At 58.7% G+C, this 22804-nt stretch overlaps 1 protein-coding gene across 19 annotated transcripts in view; it reads right to left on the minus strand.

The window, feature by feature from the left end:
- The window catches only part of PTPRS (protein tyrosine phosphatase receptor type S), a 178041-nt gene that overhangs the window by 3660 nt on the left and 151577 nt on the right, over positions 1–22804 (minus strand). For 12 of the 19 annotated variants that reach the window (XM_068164973.1, XM_068164970.1, XM_068164963.1 and 9 more), the window contains 12 exons: positions 21559–21671; positions 18227–18274; positions 13628–13725; positions 10945–11068; positions 7903–8078; positions 7280–7399; positions 6994–7148; positions 3727–4012; positions 3078–3256; positions 2384–2510; positions 2185–2310; positions 557–711 (listed from right to left, as the gene is read on the minus strand). In XM_068164973.1, the coding sequence (XP_068021074.1) occupies positions 557–711; positions 2185–2310; positions 2384–2510; positions 3078–3256; positions 3727–4012; positions 6994–7148; positions 7280–7399; positions 7903–8078; positions 10945–11068; positions 13628–13725; positions 18227–18274; positions 21559–21671 (1707 nt within the window). The remainder of the gene's footprint in view (positions 1–556; positions 712–2184; positions 2311–2383; positions 2511–3077; positions 3257–3726; positions 4013–6993; positions 7149–7279; positions 7400–7902; positions 8079–10944; positions 11069–13627; positions 13726–18226; positions 18275–21558; positions 21672–22804) is intronic. The other 7 variants (XM_068164971.1, XM_068164969.1, XM_068164968.1 and 4 more) reach the window with 1 other exon arrangement.

Below are 22804 nucleotides of genomic sequence, written 5' to 3' on the forward strand. Positions count from 1 at the left end.
AGCAGAAATGAAACTCTTTAGGAAGAAACTCTTGACAGTGAGGGTGGAGCAGGTTGCCCAGGGAGGCTGTGGCTGCCTCCTCCCTGGAGGTGTTGAAGGCCAGGCTAGATGAGGCCTTGAGCAGCCTGGGCTGGTGGGAGATGTCCCTGCCCATGGCAGGGGGTTGGGGCTGGGTGAGCTTGAAGGTCCCTTCCAACCTAACCCATTCTGTGACTCTATGAAACACAACCCAGCAGTGCCAGAGGTGCAGGGCTGGGCTAGAGCTGGTAAAAAAGACTCCTAATGCTGCAGGTCAAGCAGTGATGCTGTGGTTCCCACCTCCCTCACTGCAGCAGGTCCAAACATCTCCCCTGGACAGACAAGGTCAAAGTCCCTGTGGGCAATGCCCTCTGTGAGGGGAGATGAAGGTGGTTGGCAGAAGCAGCAGTGTTTGGCAACCCCCCAAGAAAGCTGCCTGCAGAGATGGGGTGGGAGAGGAAGGAGACAGCTGCAGGGTTTGAAATCCTTCCTGCTCTTTCCCATCCTCAGCTGAATGAGATGTTTCCCTTTTGCCTACCTGCAGTGGACAGAGATGGGACCATCCTGGCCAAACTGCTCCTTGGTCTTATGCACTTGTCCAATGAAGTCAATAAAACCTTCTCCTGATTTTGGCACTCCTTGTTCTGGCCAGTCAGTGAACTGGAACTGACGAACAGTCCGTGACTGCCCATCCTGGGGGAGACAAGAGCGAGGTGTAGAGCAGCCTCTGCTGCTGCTGTCAGTACAAGAGGCACCAAAAAAAGCCTCTCTCTTCCCTTTCTTTCCCCCCTGCTACTTCATAAAGGAGCACAGGAAGTTGACCCAACTTTGTGTGAGAAGAGCTGGAGCTGCTGTGTCAAAGGGTGCAGCTGACCTGCCTGGAGCTGGCTTGTCAGGGCAGCTCTGAGCTCCTGGCAGGTGAGCTGAGAGCCCTGAGCACTGTGAAGCCTGCACAGATGGAGCCTTCAGCACAGGAACAGTCAAGGTGAGGTTCTGGCCTCCCTATCAATCTTGAGAAAGAGTTGCTGTGGTGTCAGAATTACAGCTGACAGGAAGATAAATCTTGTTCTAGCAGGACTGATGAGGCCTCCTCCTCCTCAGCCTTGCAAATAGAATCATCAGGTTGGACATTACTGGCAGCCACAAAGGCAGGAGGCTCTGCCTGGGGAGCAAGGGTTATGTTTGCTAAACACATTTCAGAGGGCACTGAGATGTTCCTTCAGAGGGGAAACCTGGCACTGACCCTAAAATTACCTAACTGAAGGTGTCCCTCTGAGCATCAGCCAAGGTGGCTCCTCTTAAGGCCAGGGTGCAGGCCTGGGGCTCTATCAGCTGTCTGGGGAGATGTTGATGTGCTGCTCTCATCTCAGAGGAGCTGCAGTAAACCCCCAAGCAGGGGCTGTGCCTGACAGTGACTCACTGCTGTCATCAGTCAGCACAGCTTGGAAAACTGCTTGCAGTTTGTTAAGGTCTGCTCAAGGACAGGCAGGGTCGGGGTGCTGTGGTCCTCCTCACAGCTGGGCTCTCCTCCACTGCTGATAACCCCAGGCTGGCACAGTGCTGGCACCTGTGCTGTAAGCCACCTCCCCTGGTGTGTGGCTTTGAGCCCCTCCAGCCCCAGCTGAACCCCTCACAGGGGCTTTAACCCCCTCCAGCCCCAGTTAAACCCCTCATGGGGGCTTTGAGCCCCTCCAGCCCCAGCTGAACCCCTCACAGGGGCTTTAACCCCCTCCAGCCCCAGTTAAACCCCTCCTGGGGGCTTTGAGCCCCTCCAGCCCCGGCTGAATCCCTCCCAGGGGCTTTAACCCCCTCCAGCCCCAGCTGAACTCCTCCCAGGGGCTTTATCCCCCTCCAGCCCCAGTTAAACCCCTCATGGGGGCTTTGAGCCCCTCCAGCCCCGGCTGAACTCCTCCCAGGGGCTTTAACCCCCTCCAGCCCCAGCTGAACTCCTCACAGGGGCTTTATCCCCCTCCAGCCCCAGCTGAACTCCTCACAGGGGCTTTATCCCCCTCCAGCCCCAGCTGCACCCCTCCCAGGGGCTTTATCCCCCTTCAGCCCCAGCTGCACCCCTCCCAGGGGCTTTGAGCCCCTCCAGCCCCAGCTGCACCCCTCCCCGGGGCTTTGATCCCCTCCCCCCCGCCGCGCCCCCGCCGGCTCAGCACCTACCCTGGCGTCGGTGACCTTGAACTCGCGCAGGATGTACTGGGGCATGTTGTACTCTGCCATGGGGTCCACCACGAAGTACTGGTAGCGTGCAGAGCGCTCTGCTGGCCAGTACTGGTGGCACTTCTCCTGCCAAGGGGAGAGGAAGGTCACTGCCAGCCCCGCCGCCGGCGCCCCGCCGCGCCCCTCGGGCGGCACTCACCCTGCCCATCTCGCGCAGCTTGGTCAGCATCACCACGATGGTTGAGTTGTTCTCCCACAGCATCCTCCAGAAGTCCTCCGTGGTCTCTGCCAGGGGCCCCTGCGTGGCGATGTAAGCCTTCTGCTGCCTGCAAGACAGCACAGGCCCCGGGGGGGAGGTCAGGAGAAGGTTTTGGGCGGCAGCTTTGAGACAGAGCAACACCAGGTCCCTAAAACTGCCACAGGTGGGGCCTGGCCCAGCCCCTGGGGGTGCTTAGGCTCAAAGGCATGCAGGAAGCTGCCCAGGGGCAGGGGGAGCTGCTCAGCTGTAGGGAGCTGCCCAGGGGCAGGGGCTGTAGGGAGCTGCCCAGGGGCAGGGGGGAGCTGCTCAGCTGTAGGGAGCTGGGCAGGGGCTGTAGGGAGCTGGGCAGGGGCTATAGAGAGCTGGGCAGGGGCTGTAGGGAGCTGGGCAGGGGCTGTAGGGAGCTGGGCAGGGGCAGGGGCTGTAGGAAGCTGGGCAGGGGCAGGGGCTGTAGGGAGCTGGGCAGGGGCAGGGGCTGTAGGGAGCTGGGCAGGGGCAGGGGCTGTAGGGAGCTGGGCAGGGGCAGGGGCTGTAGGGAGCTGGGCAGGGGCAGGGGGGAGCTGCTCAGCTGTAGGGAGCTGGGCAGGGGCAGGGGCTGTAGGGAGCTGGGCAGGGGCAGCAGGGAGCCGCTCACCTGTAGCCATCGATGAAGCTGGCGTTGATGTAGTCGGAGCCCTCCACGCCGCGGATGGGCTGCAGGCAGACCCTGGTGGTCTCGTAGGGCATGATGTTGACCAGGCGGTTCTTGAACTTGTTGCAGGGCAGGTTGGCGCTGATGAACCTGGAGGTGTGGGCTTTGGAGTTGGCCAGGCGCTGAGGGCAGAAGCAGAGGCACAACCGAGCTGCTCAGCAGGGGCTTTGCTTAGCTCCCAGCCCCCTGCCAGCCCTTCTCCCCCTGCCCTCCACCGCCCGCCAGCTCGCTCTGCCCGGTGCGGCCCCTGAGGTGGGCACAGGGTCTGAGCCCTTTCCAGGAAGCAAAGTTTCAGTCTGAGGAGGGAGCAAATTCAAGCTTGAGTGGGAATGCCCAGGGAAGCCTCCTGCAGGGACAGGTAGGTGTCCACTGGGAGCTGCAGTAGCAGAGAAGTCATCCCTTCTCTATCATGGAACCAAAAGTGATCACCAGCCTTGGAAAGGCTGCCTGGCTGCTGCAGTGCCAGCAGAAGGTGATGCTGAGGGGATGGAACAGCTCTGTGAGGAGCCAGGGCTGAGAGCCCTGGGGCTGAGAGCCTGCAGAAGAGCAGCCCCAGAGGGGACTCCTGTCCCCCTCCCCTGCCTGCCCTCACCTTGAACTCCAGCTCCATGCCCGTCACGTGCTCCCCCACTTCGATCTGGGCCAGCTTCTGGATGTAGGTGTAGAGGTTCCTGGCTGGGACCTCGGTGTTGCCACAGGCAACAGCCTCCAGCAAGGCATCGTGGATGAAGCTGTACTGATCCTCCGTCTGCACCATGTAGTTGCGCTGGGACCTCATGAGGGTGACGTGGCCGTAGATGTCCACAGTCTTCTCGTGCTTGATGCGCTCCAGCATGGCGTCGATCACGATGAAGCAGCCGGTGCGGCCCACGCCCGCGCTGCGGGGCACGGCACGGCCTCAGCCAGGGCACGGCACAGCCTCAGCCCGGGGTATGGCACGGCCTCAGCCAGGGCACGGCACGGCCTCAGCCAGGGGCCCAGGGCAGCCCCATGCCAGGGCACAGCACGGCCTCAGCCCGGGGTATGGCACAGCCTTGGGCTGGGGCACGGCACAGCCTCGGGCCAGGGCACGGCACGGCCTCAGCCCGGGGCACGGCACAGCCTTGGGCCGGGGCACGGCACGGCCCCACACCAGGGCACAGCATGGCCTCGGGCCGGGGCATGGCACAGCCCCACACCAGGGCATGGCACAGCCTCGGGCCGGGGCATGGCACAGCCCCACACCAGGGCATGGCACAGCCTCGGGCCGGGGCATGGCACAGCCCCACGCCAGGGCACGGCACGGCCTCAGCCCGGGGCATGGCACGGCCTTGTGCTGGGGCACGGCACGGCCCCACACCAGGGCACGGCACAGCCCCACGCCAGGGCCCCCCTGCCCCTGCTGGTGCTCCAGCAGGCCACCCGTGCCTGAGGGTCCGCCCTGTGCCACCAGCAGCAGCAGACAAGGGGTAGGAAGAGAGGCACGAGGCAGGGAGCAGACAGCAAAGGTGCTCAGCGGCTCAGAGCATCACAGAATGGTCCTGGCTGGAAGGGACCTCCAAAGCTCATCCAGGCCAACTCCTCCATGTCCCTCAGCACCACAGCTCTGTGGCTTCTCAGCACCTCCCTGGGCAGCCTGTGCCAGGCCTTCAGAAACCTTTCAGTGAAGACCTTTATTCTACTGTCCAACCTGAACCTCTCCTGGTGCCACCTGAGGCCATTTCCTCTTGTCCTGTCACTTGTTACCAGCCCCACCTGGCTCCAGCCTCCTCTCAGGGAGCTGCAGAGAGCAGTGAGCTCTCCCCTCAGCCTCCTTTTCTCCTGGCTGAGCAGCCCCAGATCCCTCAGCTGCTCCCCACCAGCTTGGTTGCCCTTCTCTGGACCTGCTCCAGCCCCTCAATGTCCTTCTTGAGTGCAGGACCCAAAACTGAGCCCAGTACTAAGGTGTGGCCTGACCAGTGCTGAGCACAGGGGGACAGGTCCTGGGGACAAGGACTTCTGCTTCCACCCTCAGGTCACAACCTGTAGGTTTTGCCCTGTTCAGCTCAGTTTAGCAAAAACTTCCCAAGCCAAGTCTGGTCCAGCAGCACCTGGGGACAGGTGGAAGATGAAAAGCTACCTCTGGTGAGGTCCTGTGCCCCCTCCACCCTGACCTGGCCACCTCTCCTGCCTCTTCCTCTGTGCCCTCCCAGGGCAGGAGCTCTGCTGGCACACACAGCTCTGGCAGCTAGAGGCAGGGGGGCTGTGGGCTGGCACAAAGGGCTGGCAGGATCTGAGGGCTTACAAAGCAGCTTTAATCACTCAGATCTTTCCCCAGCCCAGAACCTCCTGATGCTGTAATGAGGAACACGTTGTCAGCCCTGCTCCTGTGTGTTCTTGTGCCACATCAAACCTGTGTGTGCTGGGCTCTGGGGGCTGTGCCTCTGCTGCTCTAATAAAGGTTTTCCTTTCACTTTGCCAGTGCAGCTCCCCCTTTTTCCCCCTCCCCCCGAAGCTCCCTTGATGTCTGCTAATGAGCCTGCCTAGCACCTCAGCCAGGCAGCTGACTCTGGCAGGAGTGGAGCAGCTGAGGTGGGAGCAGGCTGCTGTGTGTGGGGAGCTGGCAGCTCTCTTCCTTTAGCTGGGGAGAGGGGCAGCTAATTGCCAGCTGCAAGGTCAGTGATAAGTTGCCCACTCTCAAAGGCTCTTTAAAAGGCATCCTGCAGGAGAGGCAGGATGAGCTTCCCCCAGCAGCCTGGCACCTGCAGCTGGCTCCTCAGTGCCCTGTTACCTGCAGGCTCCTCCACACCTCCTGAGGAAGAGGAGGATTTGTGTGAGCTGAGGCTGCCAGCAGTCCTCCTTGGGCTGTAAACTGAATGAGGGATCAGCACCTGCCCCCAGCAGCCTCCAGTTTGTCACTGCCAGAATGGCTGCAGCCCTCAAACAAAATCCCTCTTTCCATCACTGTCAGCTCTGCCTCCAGCAGCTGCAGCTCTGCCTCCCACACACCCAGCAGGGCCACCCCAGGCGGCTGGCCAGGCCACACTCCACCTGTCTGATCAGCTCTGGAGCCCCCAACACAAGGACACGGAACTGGTGAGGCCAGGGGAGGCCACCAGGATGATCAGAGGGCTGGAGAGCCTCCCCTGTGGGGACAGGCTAATCGTGGAGGTGGTTTAGTCTGGAGAAGAGAAAGCTGCAGGGAGACCTTAGAGCAGCCTTCCAGTACACCAGGAGAGCTGGGGAGGGACTTTCAGCAAGGACTTAGAGTGACAGGAGGAGGGTGGTGGCTTCAAAATGGAAGCAGGATTTAGATGAGGCATTAGGAAGAAATTCTCCCCCAGGAGGGTAGGAGGCACAGGCTGCCCAGAGCAGCTGGGGATGCTCCCCCTCTGGAGGTGTTCCAGGCCAGGCTGGATGAGGCCTTGGGCAGCCTGGGCTGGTGGAGGTGTCCCTGCCCATGGCAGGGGGCTGGAGCTGGATGAGCTTGAAGGTCCCTTCCAACCCAAACCCCTCTGTGATTCCTCCTTTCCCTCTGTGGGAAGCAGCAGCTCCTGCACAGAGCCCCAGAGGCCAGCACAGCCTGGGGCACTTCCAGTGCTAACAGAACCTGAGTGCAAACTGAGCACTCCTCAGGAAATCCTGCAGCCACCAACCCCCTGAGCCTCCTCCTCAGATGCTGGCCAGGAATCCACTTCACAGGGGCTTGGCAGGGGGGTTCCTGCTCTGGGTTGGACTCAATCTCCAGAGGTCCCTTCCACCCCTACACCATTCTGATTCTGTGGCAGCTCTTGCTGCCGGGGCCTCGGCAGACAGCTCCTAGGTGTGAATCAGCATCCTCCTGACTTCTGCCTCCCTTGCAGATGGCCCCATGCAAAAGTCAGGTGAAGGGCAGCAGTACCTGCAGTGCACCACGATGGGACCAGCATCAGGAGGGTTGCAGGTCTTCACCCTCCTCAGGAAGGCCAGGAAGGGGGTGGGGTACTCGGGGACGCCGTGGTCAGGCCAGGCTGTGAACTGGAACTGGCGAACCTCTCGCTTCTCACTGGAGCCATTCTGCAAAGCCAGCCGAGCACCAGCGGTGCTGTGAGGCCCCAGCACAAGGCCACGAGCCCTGCTCCTGCTGTGTGTGCACAGTGTGGCAGAGCCCTGCCCCCAGGGGAGAAGAGCAGCAGGAGGAGGCTCACCTTGTGGAGGGAGAAGGTGCGGAGGCAGAAGGTGGCCAGCTCGATGGTGTCCAGCAGCGTCACCTGGATCATCCCATAGGTGTCTGTGCCTCGGCCTGGCCAGTACTGGTCACACTTTATCTGGAAGACAGGAGGCATTCCTGCTGCAACACACCCAGCAGAACCAGGAGGAGCTCACTCCAGAACTGGCCTGATGCTGGCCAGGGGAGAGAAGGTGCAGCAGAGCCTTTCCAAAGCAGCAGGACAGGAAGAGACTCAGTGTGGAAAGCTCCTACTGCCTGAGCAGAGGCTCTGAGGCACCACATCCATCATGGAGACAACAGACTGGAATGATCCTGAAGATCAGAGTGGATGTACTGGGGCTTGTTAAACAAGAGAACTCAATGTGAAGCTTGCCACATGATTAACTCCAAGACAGACCCAGCCAGCATGCCCTGGGATTGAGCGTCCTCTCCTCCTGGAGCTGCAAGGGAGGCTGCAGCTGCCCAGGGTGAATGGTTTGGGGCAAAGCTGGCAGAACCCCCCCAGTACCAACGTGGGCTGCAGATCAAAGGGATCTGCTGTTCCCCCACTCCCCAGTCCCCCAGGATTGTGACTAATTTGTCATCCCTCTCATGCCTCACCCGTGACTTCTCCTCCAGCTTAGTCATCATGACAATGGTAGCTGAACGCTGCTCCCACACCATCCTCCAGAAGTCCCCAAAGGTCTCGGGCAGAGGGCCCTGGGTGGCAATGTAGGCATTCTGCTTCCTGTAGCCATCGATGTAGTTGGCATTGATGTAATCACTGCCCACAATCCCTGCAGGGAAGCGGCAACAGCCAGTCAGGGAATCCTGCAGGACCGACTTGGGAGCTTGAGGAGATCTTCAGAGCAATGTCAGGAGAGAGCACTGCCCTGCAGACCTCAGCAGCCTTGGGCTTTGTAGAGGAATCCTCCTTCACAATGCTCCTCCTGCCCTGCAGGCAGGCAAATAACTTCTTGCAGGAGAAGAGAAGGCTCCAAGGAGACCTTTCAGTGATTAAAAGGGCTGATGAGAAAGCTGGGGACAGGTTTTGAGCAGGGCCTGTTGTGATAGGACAAGGAGTGATGGTTTGGAACTGAAAGAGGGAGACTCAGGCTGGAGAGAAGGAAGAATGAACAGAGGGTGGGGAGAGCCTGGCCCAGGCTGCCCAGAGGGGTGGGAACTGCCCCATCCCTGGAACCATTCCAGGTCAGGTGGGTTGGGGCTCTGAGCAACCTGCTCTGGTTGCAGGTGTCCCTGGACTCGATGACCTTTGAAGGTCCCTCCCAACTCTGAAGATTCTCTGATTCCATACTAAAGAGACCAAAGAGCAAGGCTGAAATCCATGATCCTCTTCCTGGAGTTGGTAACAGGAGCAGAAGTCCTGACCCAGGGCTCTTGCTCCACTGGTCTCAACCAGGACAACCCCCAGTCCTCATCCCAGAGCACCCAGAGCCTGGGCAGCAAACACCCCTGGATGAGCACTGTGCAAGGCCTGATCCCAGGGAGGGAGCTGCAGCTGGACCAGGGGAGGGCTAAAGCCAGGCTTGGCTCAGCCAGGCAAGGCTCTGCAGGCAGAGGCTTTGACTTGCCTGCTCTCATTTCTGAGAGGTTTTTTCCACCCACACAAGCTCCAGGCATTTGAGCTCCAGCTGCCTGCCTGTGTCCCTCTTTGAGGGGCTGGGCTGAGTGGCAGGAGGCACTGCCAGAATGAAGAGGGTGATTGGGACATGGCAGGAGAAGACTGCCCTGGAGTTACAATGGGCACTGGCAAGCACTGATGGTCAGGTTGAGCTCTGGAGAGGCACAGAGGATCTGTGCCAGTTGGTGATTTGGCCCCTTCCTAACTCCAGCAGAGTGGCTGGCAGGGCTGGCAGGGCTCTGCTAACCCATGATTAACTCAGGACACAGCTCCCAACTCCTGTCTTGAGGGAAGCCAAGGGTGGGGAGCAGTACCAAGATGAAATTGGGTTGCTAGTGCTCATCCTGCTCTAGCAACAGACACTGCTGCTTCTGCTGGCAAGGTGCAGCCCAGGCTGAATTGCCTGCCAGCCCTCAAGGGTACTTGGCAATCTCAGCTGCTGGGAGAAATGGCTTTTGATTAAATGTCTGGAGGGTTCCCTGCCCCCATGCCTGCCCAGTCTGAAATCTCAGGGGGGAAGGAGGCTGTGCAGCAGCAGCAGGAACATAATCAAGGCTGAGCTTCCAGAATTAATCTCCTCCCCACCCACCCCAGGTCCACTCTGAGCTTTCAAGTGGTGGCCAAGAGCTCTGCAACACTTCCCTTGCAGAGCACTCCTGGAACTGAAGTCCCTGCTGCTCCCTGACCAAGCAGGCAGTGACAACCTGCAGCCTTGACAAATCCAGATGTGAAACAAAGAGAAAGCAACAATTCCTCCAGCTCCTTTCCTCTCCCAGCCCTCAGTGCAAATGGCAGCCTGGCAGGGAGGAGCAGAGCAGCCAGGACCTGCCACAGCCTCTTGCAACTGAAACCTTGGCCCAGCAGATCTGCACCAGCAGTCCCTCATGATGCCACTTGGGCAGAGTCAGGGCTGCTGCCTGCATCCAGCCCTGTGCTTCTGTTCTGTCAGCAGAGGCCAGCATGAAGAGCCCTCCACTTCTGCACTGGTGCTCTTCTCCCTCCCCTTGAATGACCAGGCAGCTCCTTGAGGCCTCTGCTCTCCTTGGCTCATACAATATTAATCTCAGGAGAAAAACCAAGCCAGAAGAGAGTCATCTGCACAAAGAGGAATGCCACACAGAATCATTTGGCTTGGAAAAGACCTTAAAGCCCATCCAGCCCAACCATTCTCTAGCTCTACCGAGGCTGGGGCTAAACCATGGCCCTCAGCACCACAGCTCTGCCTCCTTTCAACACCTCCAGGGGTGGGGATCCAGCCACCTCCCTGGGCAGCCTGTGCCAGTGGCTGAGAAGCCTTGCAGTGAAGAAGTTTCCTCTGATGTCCAAATTTTCTTTCCTGCAAGAGTGGTCAGAGATTGGCACAGGCTGCCCAGGGGAGTGATGGAGTCACCCTGGTGAGGTTCAAGAAAGGTGTGGCCATGGCACTGTGGGACACAGTTTGGTGGCCATGGTGGTGTTAGGACAAGACTTGGACTTGATCATCTTGGAGGTCTTTTCCAACCCAAACAATTCCCTGGGTCTACACAAATGGCTGCCCCCAGTGCTGGCTTCTCACTTATCCTCAGTACAGACACACTCCACTGCCACCCACTGCCCTGCTCCACAGCTCCTTGTGCTCTGGATTCTTGTCCTTAGTCAGAAAGGTTTGGAGCAGAGATCTCCAAGCAAAGGGAAGACAGTTCCTTGATAAACCAGCCCTTGAAACAAGCCTCTGCAGCTCCAGGGAATGGCAGTCACCAGACTTCAGCAAATGCCTGGTTTGCAGAGCACCTCCTGCGTGCTCAGCACCCAGGGAGGTGTTAGGAGAAGAATACACAGAGAGGCTAAGAGGGAAGGGAGAAGCTGTGCAGCAGGTTTCCCTGCAGCTGCTTCAGCCCAGAGGATCACAGGATGTTAGGGGCTGGAAGGGACCTTTGGAGATCATTGAGGCCAACCCCTTTGCCAGAGCAGGGCCATAGACTCTAGGGCAGGCTGCTGTGGGAGTGGAGGTGCCCAGGGGTGCCCCAGGGGCGCCCCAGTACCTTCGATGGGCAGCAGGATGACGCGGGAGTGGTCGTAGGCAATGACGTTGGCGTAGCGGTTCTTGGGCTTGTTGACTTCCAGGTTGGAGTGCTCCCAGGTGAACTGCTGGCCAGGGTCAATGGACTGCAGGAGTTGGGAAAGAAAAGGGAAGGTTAGAAGAGCAGAAAAGCAGCAAAGCAAGCTCTGAACACCTTGCCCTGTGGGGGCCAGAACGGCTCTGAAGGTCAGGCTGAGGAAGGCAGCATGCACTGTTTGCCCCCTCAGGAATGCAGAGATTCATGGAATGGGTTGGGCTGGAAGGGACCTCCAGGATCATCCAGCTCCAAGCCCCTGCCATGGGCAGGGACACCTCCCACCAGCCCAGGCTGCTCAGGGCCTCATCCAGCCTGGCCTGGAACACCTCCATGGAGGAGGCAGCCACAGCCTCCCTGAGCAACCTGTTCCAGTCTCTCCCTGCCCTCACTGCCAAGAACTTCTTCCCCATCTCCAGTCTCTATCTTCCTTCCTCCAGCTCAAACTCACTGCCCCTTGTCGAGCTCTACAAGCCCTGGACAGAGAAGGCTAAGGACCTTGGCCTGAAGAAACTGCAGTGTGGCTTTTTCCTGGAAGGGATGAAGGAATAAACAATGAAATGCACTGGAGAGAATAATCCTCTCTGCCTGTCCTGCTGATTTATGCCAGGTTTGGTGGTTGGGGAGGGTTTTTTTCCCTCCCTCTAAAGTCCAGCTGTCCCAGATATGGAAATTAGGTTAATTACGTTTACCTCTAAATCCTCAGCCAGAGAATTAAATAAAACAAGGGCTTAATTCCTTCATCATTTTGCAGAGCCCTTGGGGTTTGCCTCAATCGGAGGCTTGGCAGGAACCTGCTGAGTTGTTTCCTGCTGCTCGCTCTCCCTTCTCCCTGCCTGCCGCTGCTGGGTGGTGGGGACAGGGTCCTGCCTTTGTCCCTCTCTGCCTGCCGGGCTCGACCCTCCGCAGGCGTTTGCTGCCCTCCGCTGCTTGTGGCGAGGCCAGAAAGGTCCCCGGCAGGGCTCGGCTGCGGCGGTGCCGGCACAAAGGCAGGCGCCACAAGGAGCATTCCTAACTAATGGGTATTTATACAGTTGTAATGTGGCTGTTTGCTCTCCAGCCCTCTCATCTCCCTCGCACTCATTTCATTAGCGATGTTTGTTTAGCTCTGGCTCTCCCACTAGAGGAGGTTGTGCTGGAATGGAGCCAGGGCACTTGGGATATTGCATTATGCAAATCAGCCTCTGAAATCTGGATGGAAGGTATTAACAGGCTGCTGTTCCCCCCTGCACCCCAATGCGGACTGAAAGACGCCAGCAGAGCAAATCCACCTTCTGCAGCCTGCTCCTGCAAGCCAGCCTGGGGAGAAAGCATCCCAGCAGCAGCCTTTGTCCAGGAAACACCTCCTCGCTGTGCCTGCAAGGCCTCGAGTTGTTGTCAGCCCAAAAACATCAGGGCACACCACCACCAGTTCAGTCCCGTGGTCAAAAAGCAACTTGTACCCAAGGGCACCAGCAGCTGGCATCGGCACCGGGATCTAACCACCGCTGATGCAGCCACAGCACTGGGAGCAGCCAGGAGCAGCTCTGTGGCAGCACACAGCCTTTGCCCAGCTGCTGATGCACAGCAGCACTGGGAAGATGGGGCTGCAATGCTCTCTGCCTTTCCCCCTGCCTCAGCCTGTCTTGGGACTGGTCTGCCCTGCCCTCTGGGAATGCCACAGTCCAGCAGCCACAGCTGCTCAGCTGCAGGAGCCCCTCTGAGCAGCCAAACACCAGCAGAAAGGAGGGGAAAAGCCCCAGAGAGGACAAGGCAGGCAGAAAGCAGCTCAATAGCTCAGCTGCAGCTGTGGAGGACTTCTGCCTTGTGCCATCTAACTTCAGCTACCCCAAACATCCCCTGGCTTGGTCCTCTCTGTGTTCAGCAGGAGGCAGCCCAAGGACAGATCCTCATCCAGTCACCTCCACAAAGGGAGCTCAGCTCCTGCCCCAGATGAATGACCTGGAGCTGAACCCCAGCCAAGCACCAAGCAAGGATTTCACTGAACACACAAACAGCTTTGTAATACAGAACACACCAGGTTGGAAAAGACCTTTGAGATCATCCAGTCCAACCTATCACCCAGCACCATCTGATCAACTCAACCAGGGCACCAAGGGCCTCATCCAGGCTCTTCCTAAACACCTCCAGGGATGGTGACTCCACCACCTCCCTGGGCAGCACATCCCAATGGCCAATCTCTCTTTCTATGAAGAACTTCTTCCTCACCTCCAGCCTAAACCTCCCCTGGCACAGCTTAAGACTGTGTCCTCTTGTTCTGGTGCTGGGTGCCTGGGAGAAGAGACCAACCCCCACCTGGCTACAACCTCCCTTCAGGGACTTGGAGAGAGCAAGAAGGTCTCCCCTGAGCCTCCTCTTCTCCAGGCTAAGCAACCCCAGCTCCCTCAGCCTCTCCTCACAGGGCTGTGCTCCAGACCCCTCCCCAGCTTTGTTGCCCTTCTCTGGACACCTTCAAGAGTTTCAATGTCCTTCTTAAACTGAGGGGCCCAGAACTGGCCAAGTCTCCTCAACCAGAGCCTTCAGCTGTGTGTTCAGCTGGCTGAGGGCCTGCTCCAATTCCCTCCATTCCCTGGCTCTGCAAACCCCTGCCCAGCATCCCTCTTGCTCCTACCTCATACTCCTGGGACAGTTTCAGGTTGTCATTGGCTTTGAGGTGCTCTGTGTGTTCAGCCAGCTCGGACACAGGGATGGGTGGGTGGCTGAGCATACCTAGGAGAGACAAAGACAAGCAGGGAAAAGGCTCTCACTTAAATCATCACTACCAATCCACAACCACTGCCCTTTTGATAAGGAAGGAGGGAGGGAAGAAAAACAAAACCCAAAGGAAAGCAAAAATAACTAAATTACAATGTGAGATCTGCAATGAAAGTAGGGAGGTTAGAAGAGAAGAGTTCAGGGCTCGAAATTGTGTCCTTGGAAGTCAAAACCCCACAACAAAGAACCATCAAGGAAATCATAGCAACCACAACAACTAATAACCAAGGAAAGCCACCAACCAAAGCAGTCAAATGAGAGTGTGCCCAGGATGGCCCCGTGCCCAAGGAGTAACTCAGAGCCAAAGCAAAAAGGAAGCTCCAAGGAGCAGCTGTGGGAGAGCTGCTCCCAGAGTGGACTTCAAATGAGCAAAGGCTGCCGGAGGAACCCACGCAGCAAATGGTGCGGCGCCTGCCGGGAGCAGCAGCCAGCTCCCAGCGCCAGAGGAGGGGCAGGAGCCAGCCAGCCGTGGGGGGTGTGGGGCAGGGGCAGGGGATGCAGATGGGGGGGAAGCAGAGGAGGCTTTCCAGGAGCTGTGCTTTGCCCTGCGAGCTGCTCGGTCAGGTCCTGGCCGCTGCGGTGGAGCCTTCGCCGCTCCCAGGCTGCGAGCGGGAGCCGTGGAGTCAGGGAGCAGGAGGGGGCTGGAGTGGACCTCTGGAGGACATCCAGTCCAGCCCCCTGCTCCTGCAGGTACTCCCAGAGCAGCTTGCCCAGGATTGCAGCGTTCAGGAGGGTTTGGGAAGTCCCCAGAGAGCAAACCCCCTGCTGCGGGGCTCTGGCACCCTCCCAGCACAGAAGTTTCTGCTCAAGCTCAAGTGAAAGCTCCTGGGCTCTCCTTTGTGTTCCCTGCTCCTTGTCCTGTCACTGGCCACCACTGAGAGCAGTGTCCAGCACGGGCTGCTCTTCCCATTCATGGCTGGTGGGTGATGTTCCTCCTGCAGCACAGCCAGGGCTGGCTCTGTCCTCACCCTCCCTTCCCTGGGGCAGGTTGTACCAACCCTGTCACAGCCTCTGCTCTGGGGGATGGGAAACCATTTATCACAGAATCATTCAGGGTTGGAAGGGACCACAAGGATCATCTAGTTCCAACCCCCCTGCCATGGGCAGGGACACCCCACACTAGATCAGGCTGCCCAGAGCCTCATCCAGCCTGGGCTTAAACACCTCCAGGGACAGGGCCCCAACCACCTCCCTGGACAACCCATTCCAGGGCTTCACCACTCTCCTGGGGAAGAACTTCCACCTCACCTCCAGCCTCAATCTCCCCACCTCCAGCTTCATTCCATTCCCCCTAGTCCTATCACTGCCTGAGATCCTGAGCAGTCCCTCCACAGCCTTCCTGTAGCCCCCTTCAGATCCTGGAAGGCCACAATGAGGTCACCTGAGAGCCTTCTCTTCTGCAGACTGAACAGCCCCAACTCCTTCAGTCTGGGGAGAGGGTTGCCTCCTGCCCCTGGTTCAACCTGCTGCCCCTGCAATTCCCACCAACGTCTGTGGGCAGCAGGGAAGAGCCTCCACTGCTCTGAGCTGTGCTGGCACTGGGAGGGCCACGCTGCAGCAGCCTGCAGGTCAGGCGAGGCACAGCTCAGCCACAGAGATGGCTCAGCTGAGCAGACAGAGGTGGTTTTCAGTCTGAAGTGTGATTGGAGCATCCTGCCCTGAGAGGGGAGGTGGAGCCCTGGGAAGAGCAGGGATCCTTCCCCTCCTGCCCTCTCCAGCAGCTACGCTACGAACCCAGGTGGGAAAGCTCCCCGTGCTTTGCTCATCTGCATCGGATCATGGGCTCTCCAAAGGCTTCCCATGCTGTCTGCCAGCCTGCCCTGCTGTGGAGGCCAGCAGGCAGGCAAGGAGAGCAGCATGGCTGAGAAGCCCTGGGCAGTGCCCCCAGTGAGGAGAGGGGTGGAGGAGGGATGGAAGCCAGGGAGAATTTCGAGCCCCGTGGGTGCTGTGTGACGAAGCAGCGGCGGTGGCAGCAGCGTGGTCAGAGACTCCAAAACTCAGCACAGAGATGGCAAAGCAAGCATGACAGCCTCAGTTTTACAGTGACTTCTGGAGAGATGCTGCCTGCCCCAGGCCTGGGCACAGCACCAGCCTGCCACAGGGCAGGGATCTGAGCCACCACTCCACCAGGTCTCTCCTAAGCTACCCAGAGAGCAGCACGAGGAAGTCTGGCTGCAAATAGAAGCGAGGGGGAATAGACCAAAAAGCCCTCACAGAAATAACCCTGCAGGCTGTGCTGGCTCCATCCTGGGCTGCTGAGGATCAGGGAAGAAAGTCTCCTGCAGATCAGGGAGGAGAAGCTCCCAGGTGCACCTTTTGCTGACCTGGTGAAGAAGGGCTCTTCCCTTGCTTCCCAAGGGCTCTTCCTTTGCTTCCCACCTTGGGCTGGAGGGTGGCTGCTGCCCACCCCAATAACCCAGCACTGGATGCAGACTGGGGGTGTTTGGAGAACTGGTCCTCTCTCTGGCAGTGTGGGATGGGAGGACCACACTGGTTGAGGTACCAGAGGTCAGAGACCAAACCCAGTTCATATTCTGAACACTTTACTCAGTGTCTGTCCTTCTGCCTCTGAAAGCAAGGGCTGAAGAGAGCAGCAAACACACCTTGAGCTGTAGCCTCAGAGCAAAGCCAAACCCTGCTCAGAACAACTTCTGGAACTCAATAAACCATCTCCAGATGCCTGAGGGTCATCTCCTCACCAATTCCTTCCCCCTGGGCTGGGAGGCAGCTGGGCCAGAGCTGGGCCAGCACCACTCGACTCTGCTGCCAGAAGCTACAGGACCTTTGCTGCAGCATGCCAAGGGACACAGAGCTGTAAATGAGATCCCAGTGATGGCCATGGAGCTTGAGAGGGAAAACACAAACCAGAACCCAGTAACAATGAGCAAGCAAGCAAAGAAACCCAGATTCAACTTGGCTGACAAGTCACAGAGCAGAGTGGAATCACAGAACTGCTTGGGTTGGAAAAGGCCTCTCAGCTCACCCAGTCCCACCAGCAACCCAACCCCCCCAGACCCTGTCCCCCAGTGCCATGGCCTGGCTTCAGCCAGGGACCAGTGTGTCCTGAAGAGCCACACAGCAAGGGGGAGGTGGCAGCTGGCCTGGGACCCCTCCCACAGCAGCAGTCAGCACCAAAAAGACCAACATTTGGGTGAGTCTATTCAGAGCTCCCATCCCAGCTCACAGGGCAGCACCTGTGCTTCCCCATGGGTCAGCTGAACACTCACAGCCCCTCCCCTGCCCAGCACAGCAAAGTCAGCCCCCAGCCCCCCCCAGAGCTGGAGCCTGGCTTCTAACAGGGGTGAAGCTTTTCAGAGCCATCTAACGTTTCAGTCACTTGAATCTCTCTAACCTTACCACAAAGGACTTGACTCTTTGTGCACCACAGCCAGCTCACCAGAAACATCACCCTGACAGCTGCTGCATGGGCCAGGGCTGCATGGCACCTGGCATGAAACCCAGGGGGTGTGGGGGATAGTGGAGAGGCATCACCAGGGCTGGATAGTGCCTGGCATGAAACCCAGGGGCTGTGGAGGATTGTGGAGAGGCATCACCAGGGCTGGGTGGCACCTGGCATGAAACCCAGGGGCTGTGGAGGACCATGGAGGGGCATCACCAGGGCTGGATGGCACCTGGCATGAAACCCAGGGGGTGTGGAGGATAGTGGAGAGGCATCACCAGGGCTGGATAGTGCCTGGCATGAAATCCAGGGGGTGTGGAGGATAGTGGAGAGGCCTCTGGGCTTTGTGCTCCTGGAACAAGTGGATGCCAAGCCACAGACCCCTGCCACAGATGGGGAATGGCCCTGGTGGCCTCTCCCCCTGCTCTGCCAGGACAAGGTGCCTGTGCTCCTCTCCAAAGAGCGAGGAGACCCTCAGCTGCAGCTCTGCCTTCCTCTTGCCCTCCCTCACAAAGCAACAGACAGAGGCACACAGAGGGACAGGGCTGAGAGCCAGCTGCACAGACCAGGGACGTGGAACCAAGCTTCAGGAACAAGAACAGCTTAGACAAGGAGGAGAAAAAGCAGCTTTGAGACCCAGGCTGCTCTCCAGAGAGACACAGAAGGACAGAGAGTGTCCCCCTCCCCACACCCCCTGCTCCCAGGGGCTCTCTGCTGCTGCTGCTGCTACCCTTGGCTTGCAGAAGGGCCTGGGCTGTGAGACTGTAAAACTGGAGACACAAGAGATGGCAGAGACGGAGGGGATGAGATGTGCAGACACTGCAGGGGGGACAGAGGACCCAGCCAAAACCAAAGCCAAAACAACCCCAAACAACCAACCCCAAAAGGACAACAGGGATGAAACAGAAGTGGAGAGGGACAGGAGAGAGGGAGGGGAAAGAAAGCAAAGAGTCAGAAGAGTAATTATTATAACAACAACAACAATAGTAATAATAATAAGTAGTAGTGTGGGGAGGGCAATGAAAGCAACAGGAACAAAAACACACAGGAACTAACTTTCCAAGTCAAACTCAGGGTCACTGAGAGGGCTGCTCAGACCAGAATCTGCAGAAAACAGCAAAACATAAATAAATAAAAAAAGGCAACACTTGTCAAAAAGCTTTCCATGCACAGCAACAAAACTGCAACCAAAGGGGAACAGGACACAAACCAACCAACAAGAAACCAGCACAAACCTCCAGAGGGAAGGAAAAGTCGAAGGGGAGGGACACCTCTGCTGAGCTCTGCTTCCCCTCCTCCGAGCTGCAGGGCTGCTCTCACACACACCCACAGCCCCACAGCCCCCCTCAGGGCTGCTCTCACACAGCCCCAGCCCCACAGCCCCCCTCAGGGCTGCTCTCACACACCCACAGCCCCACAGCCCCCCTCAGGGCTGCTCTCACACACTCCCATCCCCACAGCCCCCCTCAGGGCTACTCTCACACACTCCCATCCCCACAGCCCCCCTCAGGGCTGCTCACACACACCCCCATCCCCACACCCCCCCCTCACACACACTCCCATCCCCACAGCCCTGCTCACACACACCCCCATCCCCACAGCCCTGCTCACACACACCCCCATCCCCACAGCCCCCCTCACACACACCCCCATCCCCTCAGCCCCCCTCACACACTCCCATCCCCACAGCCCTGCTCACACACACTCCCATCCCCACAGCCCTGCTCACACACAGCCCCATCCCCACAGCCCCCCTCACACACACCCCCATCCCCTCAGCCCCCCTCACACACACTCCCATCCCCACAGCCCTGCTCACACACAGCCCCATCCCCACAGCCCCCCTCACACACACCCCCATCCCCTCAGCCCCCCTCACACACACCCCCATCCCCACAGCCCCCCTCAGCCCTGCTCACACACAGCCCCATCCCCACAGCCCCCCTCACACACACTCCCATCCCCACAGCCCTGCTCACACACACTCCCATCCCCACAGCCCTGCTCTCACACACCCCCATCCCCACAGCCCTCCTCACACACCCCCATCCCCACAGCCCCCCTCACACACACTCCCATCCCCACAGCCCTGCTCACACACACTCCCATCCCCACAGCCCTGCTCACACACTCCCATCCCCACAGCCCTGCTCACACACTCCCATCCCCACAGCCCTGCTCTCACACACTCCCATCCCCACAGCCCTGCTCTCACACACCCCCATCCCCACAGCCCTGCTCACACACTCCCATCCCCACAGCCCCCCTCACACCCCCCCCCCATCCCCACAGCCCTGCTCACACACTCCCATCCCCACAGCCCCCCTCACACACACTCCCATCCCCACAGCCCTCCTCTGGCTTGCTGCTGGGGACACAGTGGAGCCTCTGCTTGCTGGACCTTAGGTCATGTGGCTGGAGAAGAGCTTCAGGTCCTCTTCTAATCCACACCACATCCAATGCAAGTGACCTGCAGAGCCTTCCCCTGCAAGCTGCACCACAGCCTCTCCAGCAGCACACTCCCAGCTCCTGGCTCTCCAGCCAGCTCCATTTCCACCCAACTGTTTGTGACCAATTCTGCCCCAAGCCTTTCAGACCTTCTCCTGCTTTACAACCTCTCCAGCAGAGGAAACTCCTTAGATCAAGTGCCCAGCAGAAGCAGGCAGCCAGCTAAACTCTGGCTTGATGAACTCCTGAAGCCAGGATGACAGCAGAGCCTGGCAGGCATTTCAGATCTGCAGACCTCTCCTGGTCAGGTTGCATCTCTCAGCTGTCTCTTACAAGCCTCTTAGAGCAGCAGTTCAGAGGTCCAGCATGACCACACCAGCAGGGTCAGGGGGAGACAGCCTCCCTTCATCTATCACTGAGGCTCAGAACTGCCCTTGAGCTGACTCTGCTCTCCTGTGGGGCCAGGGAGAAATACCCAGCCAGGGAACCACAGAAGCAGCACTTCCAGCTGCTGCTCAGCAGCCACAACCTTTCATCTTCATTTTGATTTCAGCACAGGTCTGACTGAGGGGAGGAGCAGCTCCTTCCCCAGGCTCTCACATCACCAGCTGGAGCCAGGCTGAACTCTCCCAAAGGGAGCTGCTGTTTGCATCCTCTTTGTGTAACACTGAGTCCAGACAAATGCAAACTGCTGCTGAGCTGCAGCTGGGGACACTCAAAAGGTCTCCAACACCTTCAGACTACCCTGTAAGAGTGCCACTCAGAGCTGATTTAGGGACCTGCTGAACTGCTCTGCTTCCAGGCCCTGCACTGAAGCCCCTTCCATCCCTCTGCTGAGGCTCAAGTTCCTAAGCTTGGGCTGATGCCAACAGGTTGTTCCTAACTCATTGTTTTTGATATGAAACCCTCAGCTCAGTGCTTCCTTGGTGCTCCCCCCCAGCAAATCCCTCTCCTTTGGGCAGCCACTGCCTTGCCAAGCTCACCCTGAGAGGACTCAGACAACGCTAAGGACAGGACTGGGATGAGAAGGGGAAACAGGAGCTGCAGAAACATCACTAAACAAGCACAAACCAGCAAAAAAAACCACAAACAAACTGAAAACAACAGCCAGCCCCCCACTGCCCTCCCACCCCCCAAAACCAACACCAAACAAAAGCACAAGAAATTCCCTTCCAGCTCCTCAGGCACAGGAGCTCAGAGGCAGAGGTGCGAAGCAGTCACCGCTCAGCATCGCCCAGTGTCTGTGGGGGTGAGGACGTGCCCCTGGCTGCTGGTGGGTGGCTGAGGCACCATGCAGGCAGCCTGGACATGCATGTGGATGGGGCCCAAGGCTGTGCAAGGAGGAGGTGCAGCTGAGCCTCTCTGCCCAGCACTGAAGGGCTCCAGGCTCACTGCTTGCAGCGCTGCTGCCTGCACCGAGCAGGGAGATGCTGCACAGGGCAGGGCTGGCTCCTCACAGGAGCATCCTGGCATGGCTGCAGCAAGCACCAGCTGCAGATGTGGTTGGAGCACTCCTGCACGCTGGGCAACCTGCCAGGCTTCATCTCCATCACCCCTGGGGATCTCCCGGTGCGAGCCTGCGGCGGTGCCAAGCTTGCCCAGCGGCCTGGGTGGGCTGGCAAGCTCGGCACTGCCACGGTGCTTGCAGCTGTGTCCTCAGCCCAGGAGGCAGCAGTGTCACTGGGAATCCAGGGAAGCCCTTCACCCTGCCTTGCTAGAGCCTGCACAAGGTCCCTGAGGTTTCCCAGCAGAGGTTTCTGCCAGCAGCCTCCCTCGGCACAGACAAGGCTGGCTGCTCCTGGGCTGCATCCTGGGTTAGCTCTGTCTGGCTCTCAAGGCAGCAGGGCAGCAGCCTCCATGCAGGCAGGAGGGGCTTAAGGGAAGGGCAGTTGCTCCATTCCTGCCTTCCCAGGAAGAGAGGCTGGTCAGCAGCCGGTTACCTGGGGTCTGGAAGTTGATTCTCCTCATTTCCACAGGGTCCTTGGGGTGGTGAGGGGTGATCTCAGCGTTGTTCAGCAGGCATTTTGTCCTTGGCTCTGAATCCTTCCTTTTGCTTCAACAAAAACAATGAAGGGGGAAAAAACAACAGAAAAACAAAGCAGCTTAGCTTAGGAACCTTTCAATCTTCTCAGCTACTCAGGTCCTGCTCAGGCCTGAGCTCCCACCAAGGTCAGGGAGCAAAGATGTAAAGAACATAAGATACATTGGGGAAGGGCTGAGGTGCACCAGGGAAAGGCTGAGCTGCACCAGGGAAGGGCTGAGCTGCACCAGGGCAGGGCTGAGCTGCACCAGGGCAGGGCTGAGCTGCACCAGGGCAGGGCTGAGCTGCACCAGGGCAGGGCTGAGCTGCACCAGGGCAGGGCTGAGCTGCACCAGGGCAGGGCTGAGCTGCACCAGGGAAGGGCTGAGCTGCACCAGGGAAGGGCTGAGCTGCACCAGGGAAGGGCTGAGCTGCACCAGGGAAGGGCTGAGCTGCACCAGGGAAGGGCTGAGCTTTTGTCACTGCTGATTCTGATAGCTTTACAGCGGCCCAGCAGCCCCTCAGCAGCTTCCAGACAGCTCTGCCAGATTCCTCCCTTCTCACAGCAGTGTGGACAGGCAGCAAGGAGCAGCCCAGGGGCTGTGAACTCCCACCTCAGCCTCCCTGCTCACACAAACCTCCACTGAACTCTGCAGACCTCTGCAGCCTGAAACATTCCAACTCTGGCCAAAGCATTTTCAGGCTGAAAGAACCAGAGCCAAGACAATCATCTGGAAAAGTACAGAGCCTCCTGGCCATGACCTTGGATGTGAAGCACTGACACTGCTCTGCTGCCTGCTTCAGGAGCCCTCTGTGCCTTGCTGCAGACAGAAGTCAGAGCAGCAGTTTCCTGCACAGCCCTAAAACTCTGGGTTCAGAAAGCAGAGCAGACAGAGCCTCTCCCATCACAGCTGTGCCTGCTGAGATCTGTCTCACCTCCTTGCCAGAAGCTGAAGCCCCACTCCAACCTGCCAGCTGAGCTGCACATCTAAGTGCTTCCTAATAGATTTTGCTCCAAATGGGTTAGGTTAGCTGAGGTACTTGAAAAGTCTCTGCTGACCTGGCTCCTTCTCCTTGAAAAGGACTTGGGAGCAGAGCCCAGTGCTGATCTGAAGGTGTGATGACCTCTGGCAAGGGAACAGTGACAAGCTGTGGGAGCAGAACTT

Source organism: Melanerpes formicivorus, unplaced genomic scaffold (assembly GCF_026170545.1).
Source record: "Melanerpes formicivorus ecotype bairdi unplaced genomic scaffold, bMelFor1.0.p_v2 SCAF_83, whole genome shotgun sequence".
Lineage (NCBI taxonomy): Eukaryota > Metazoa > Chordata > Aves > Piciformes > Picidae > Melanerpes > Melanerpes formicivorus.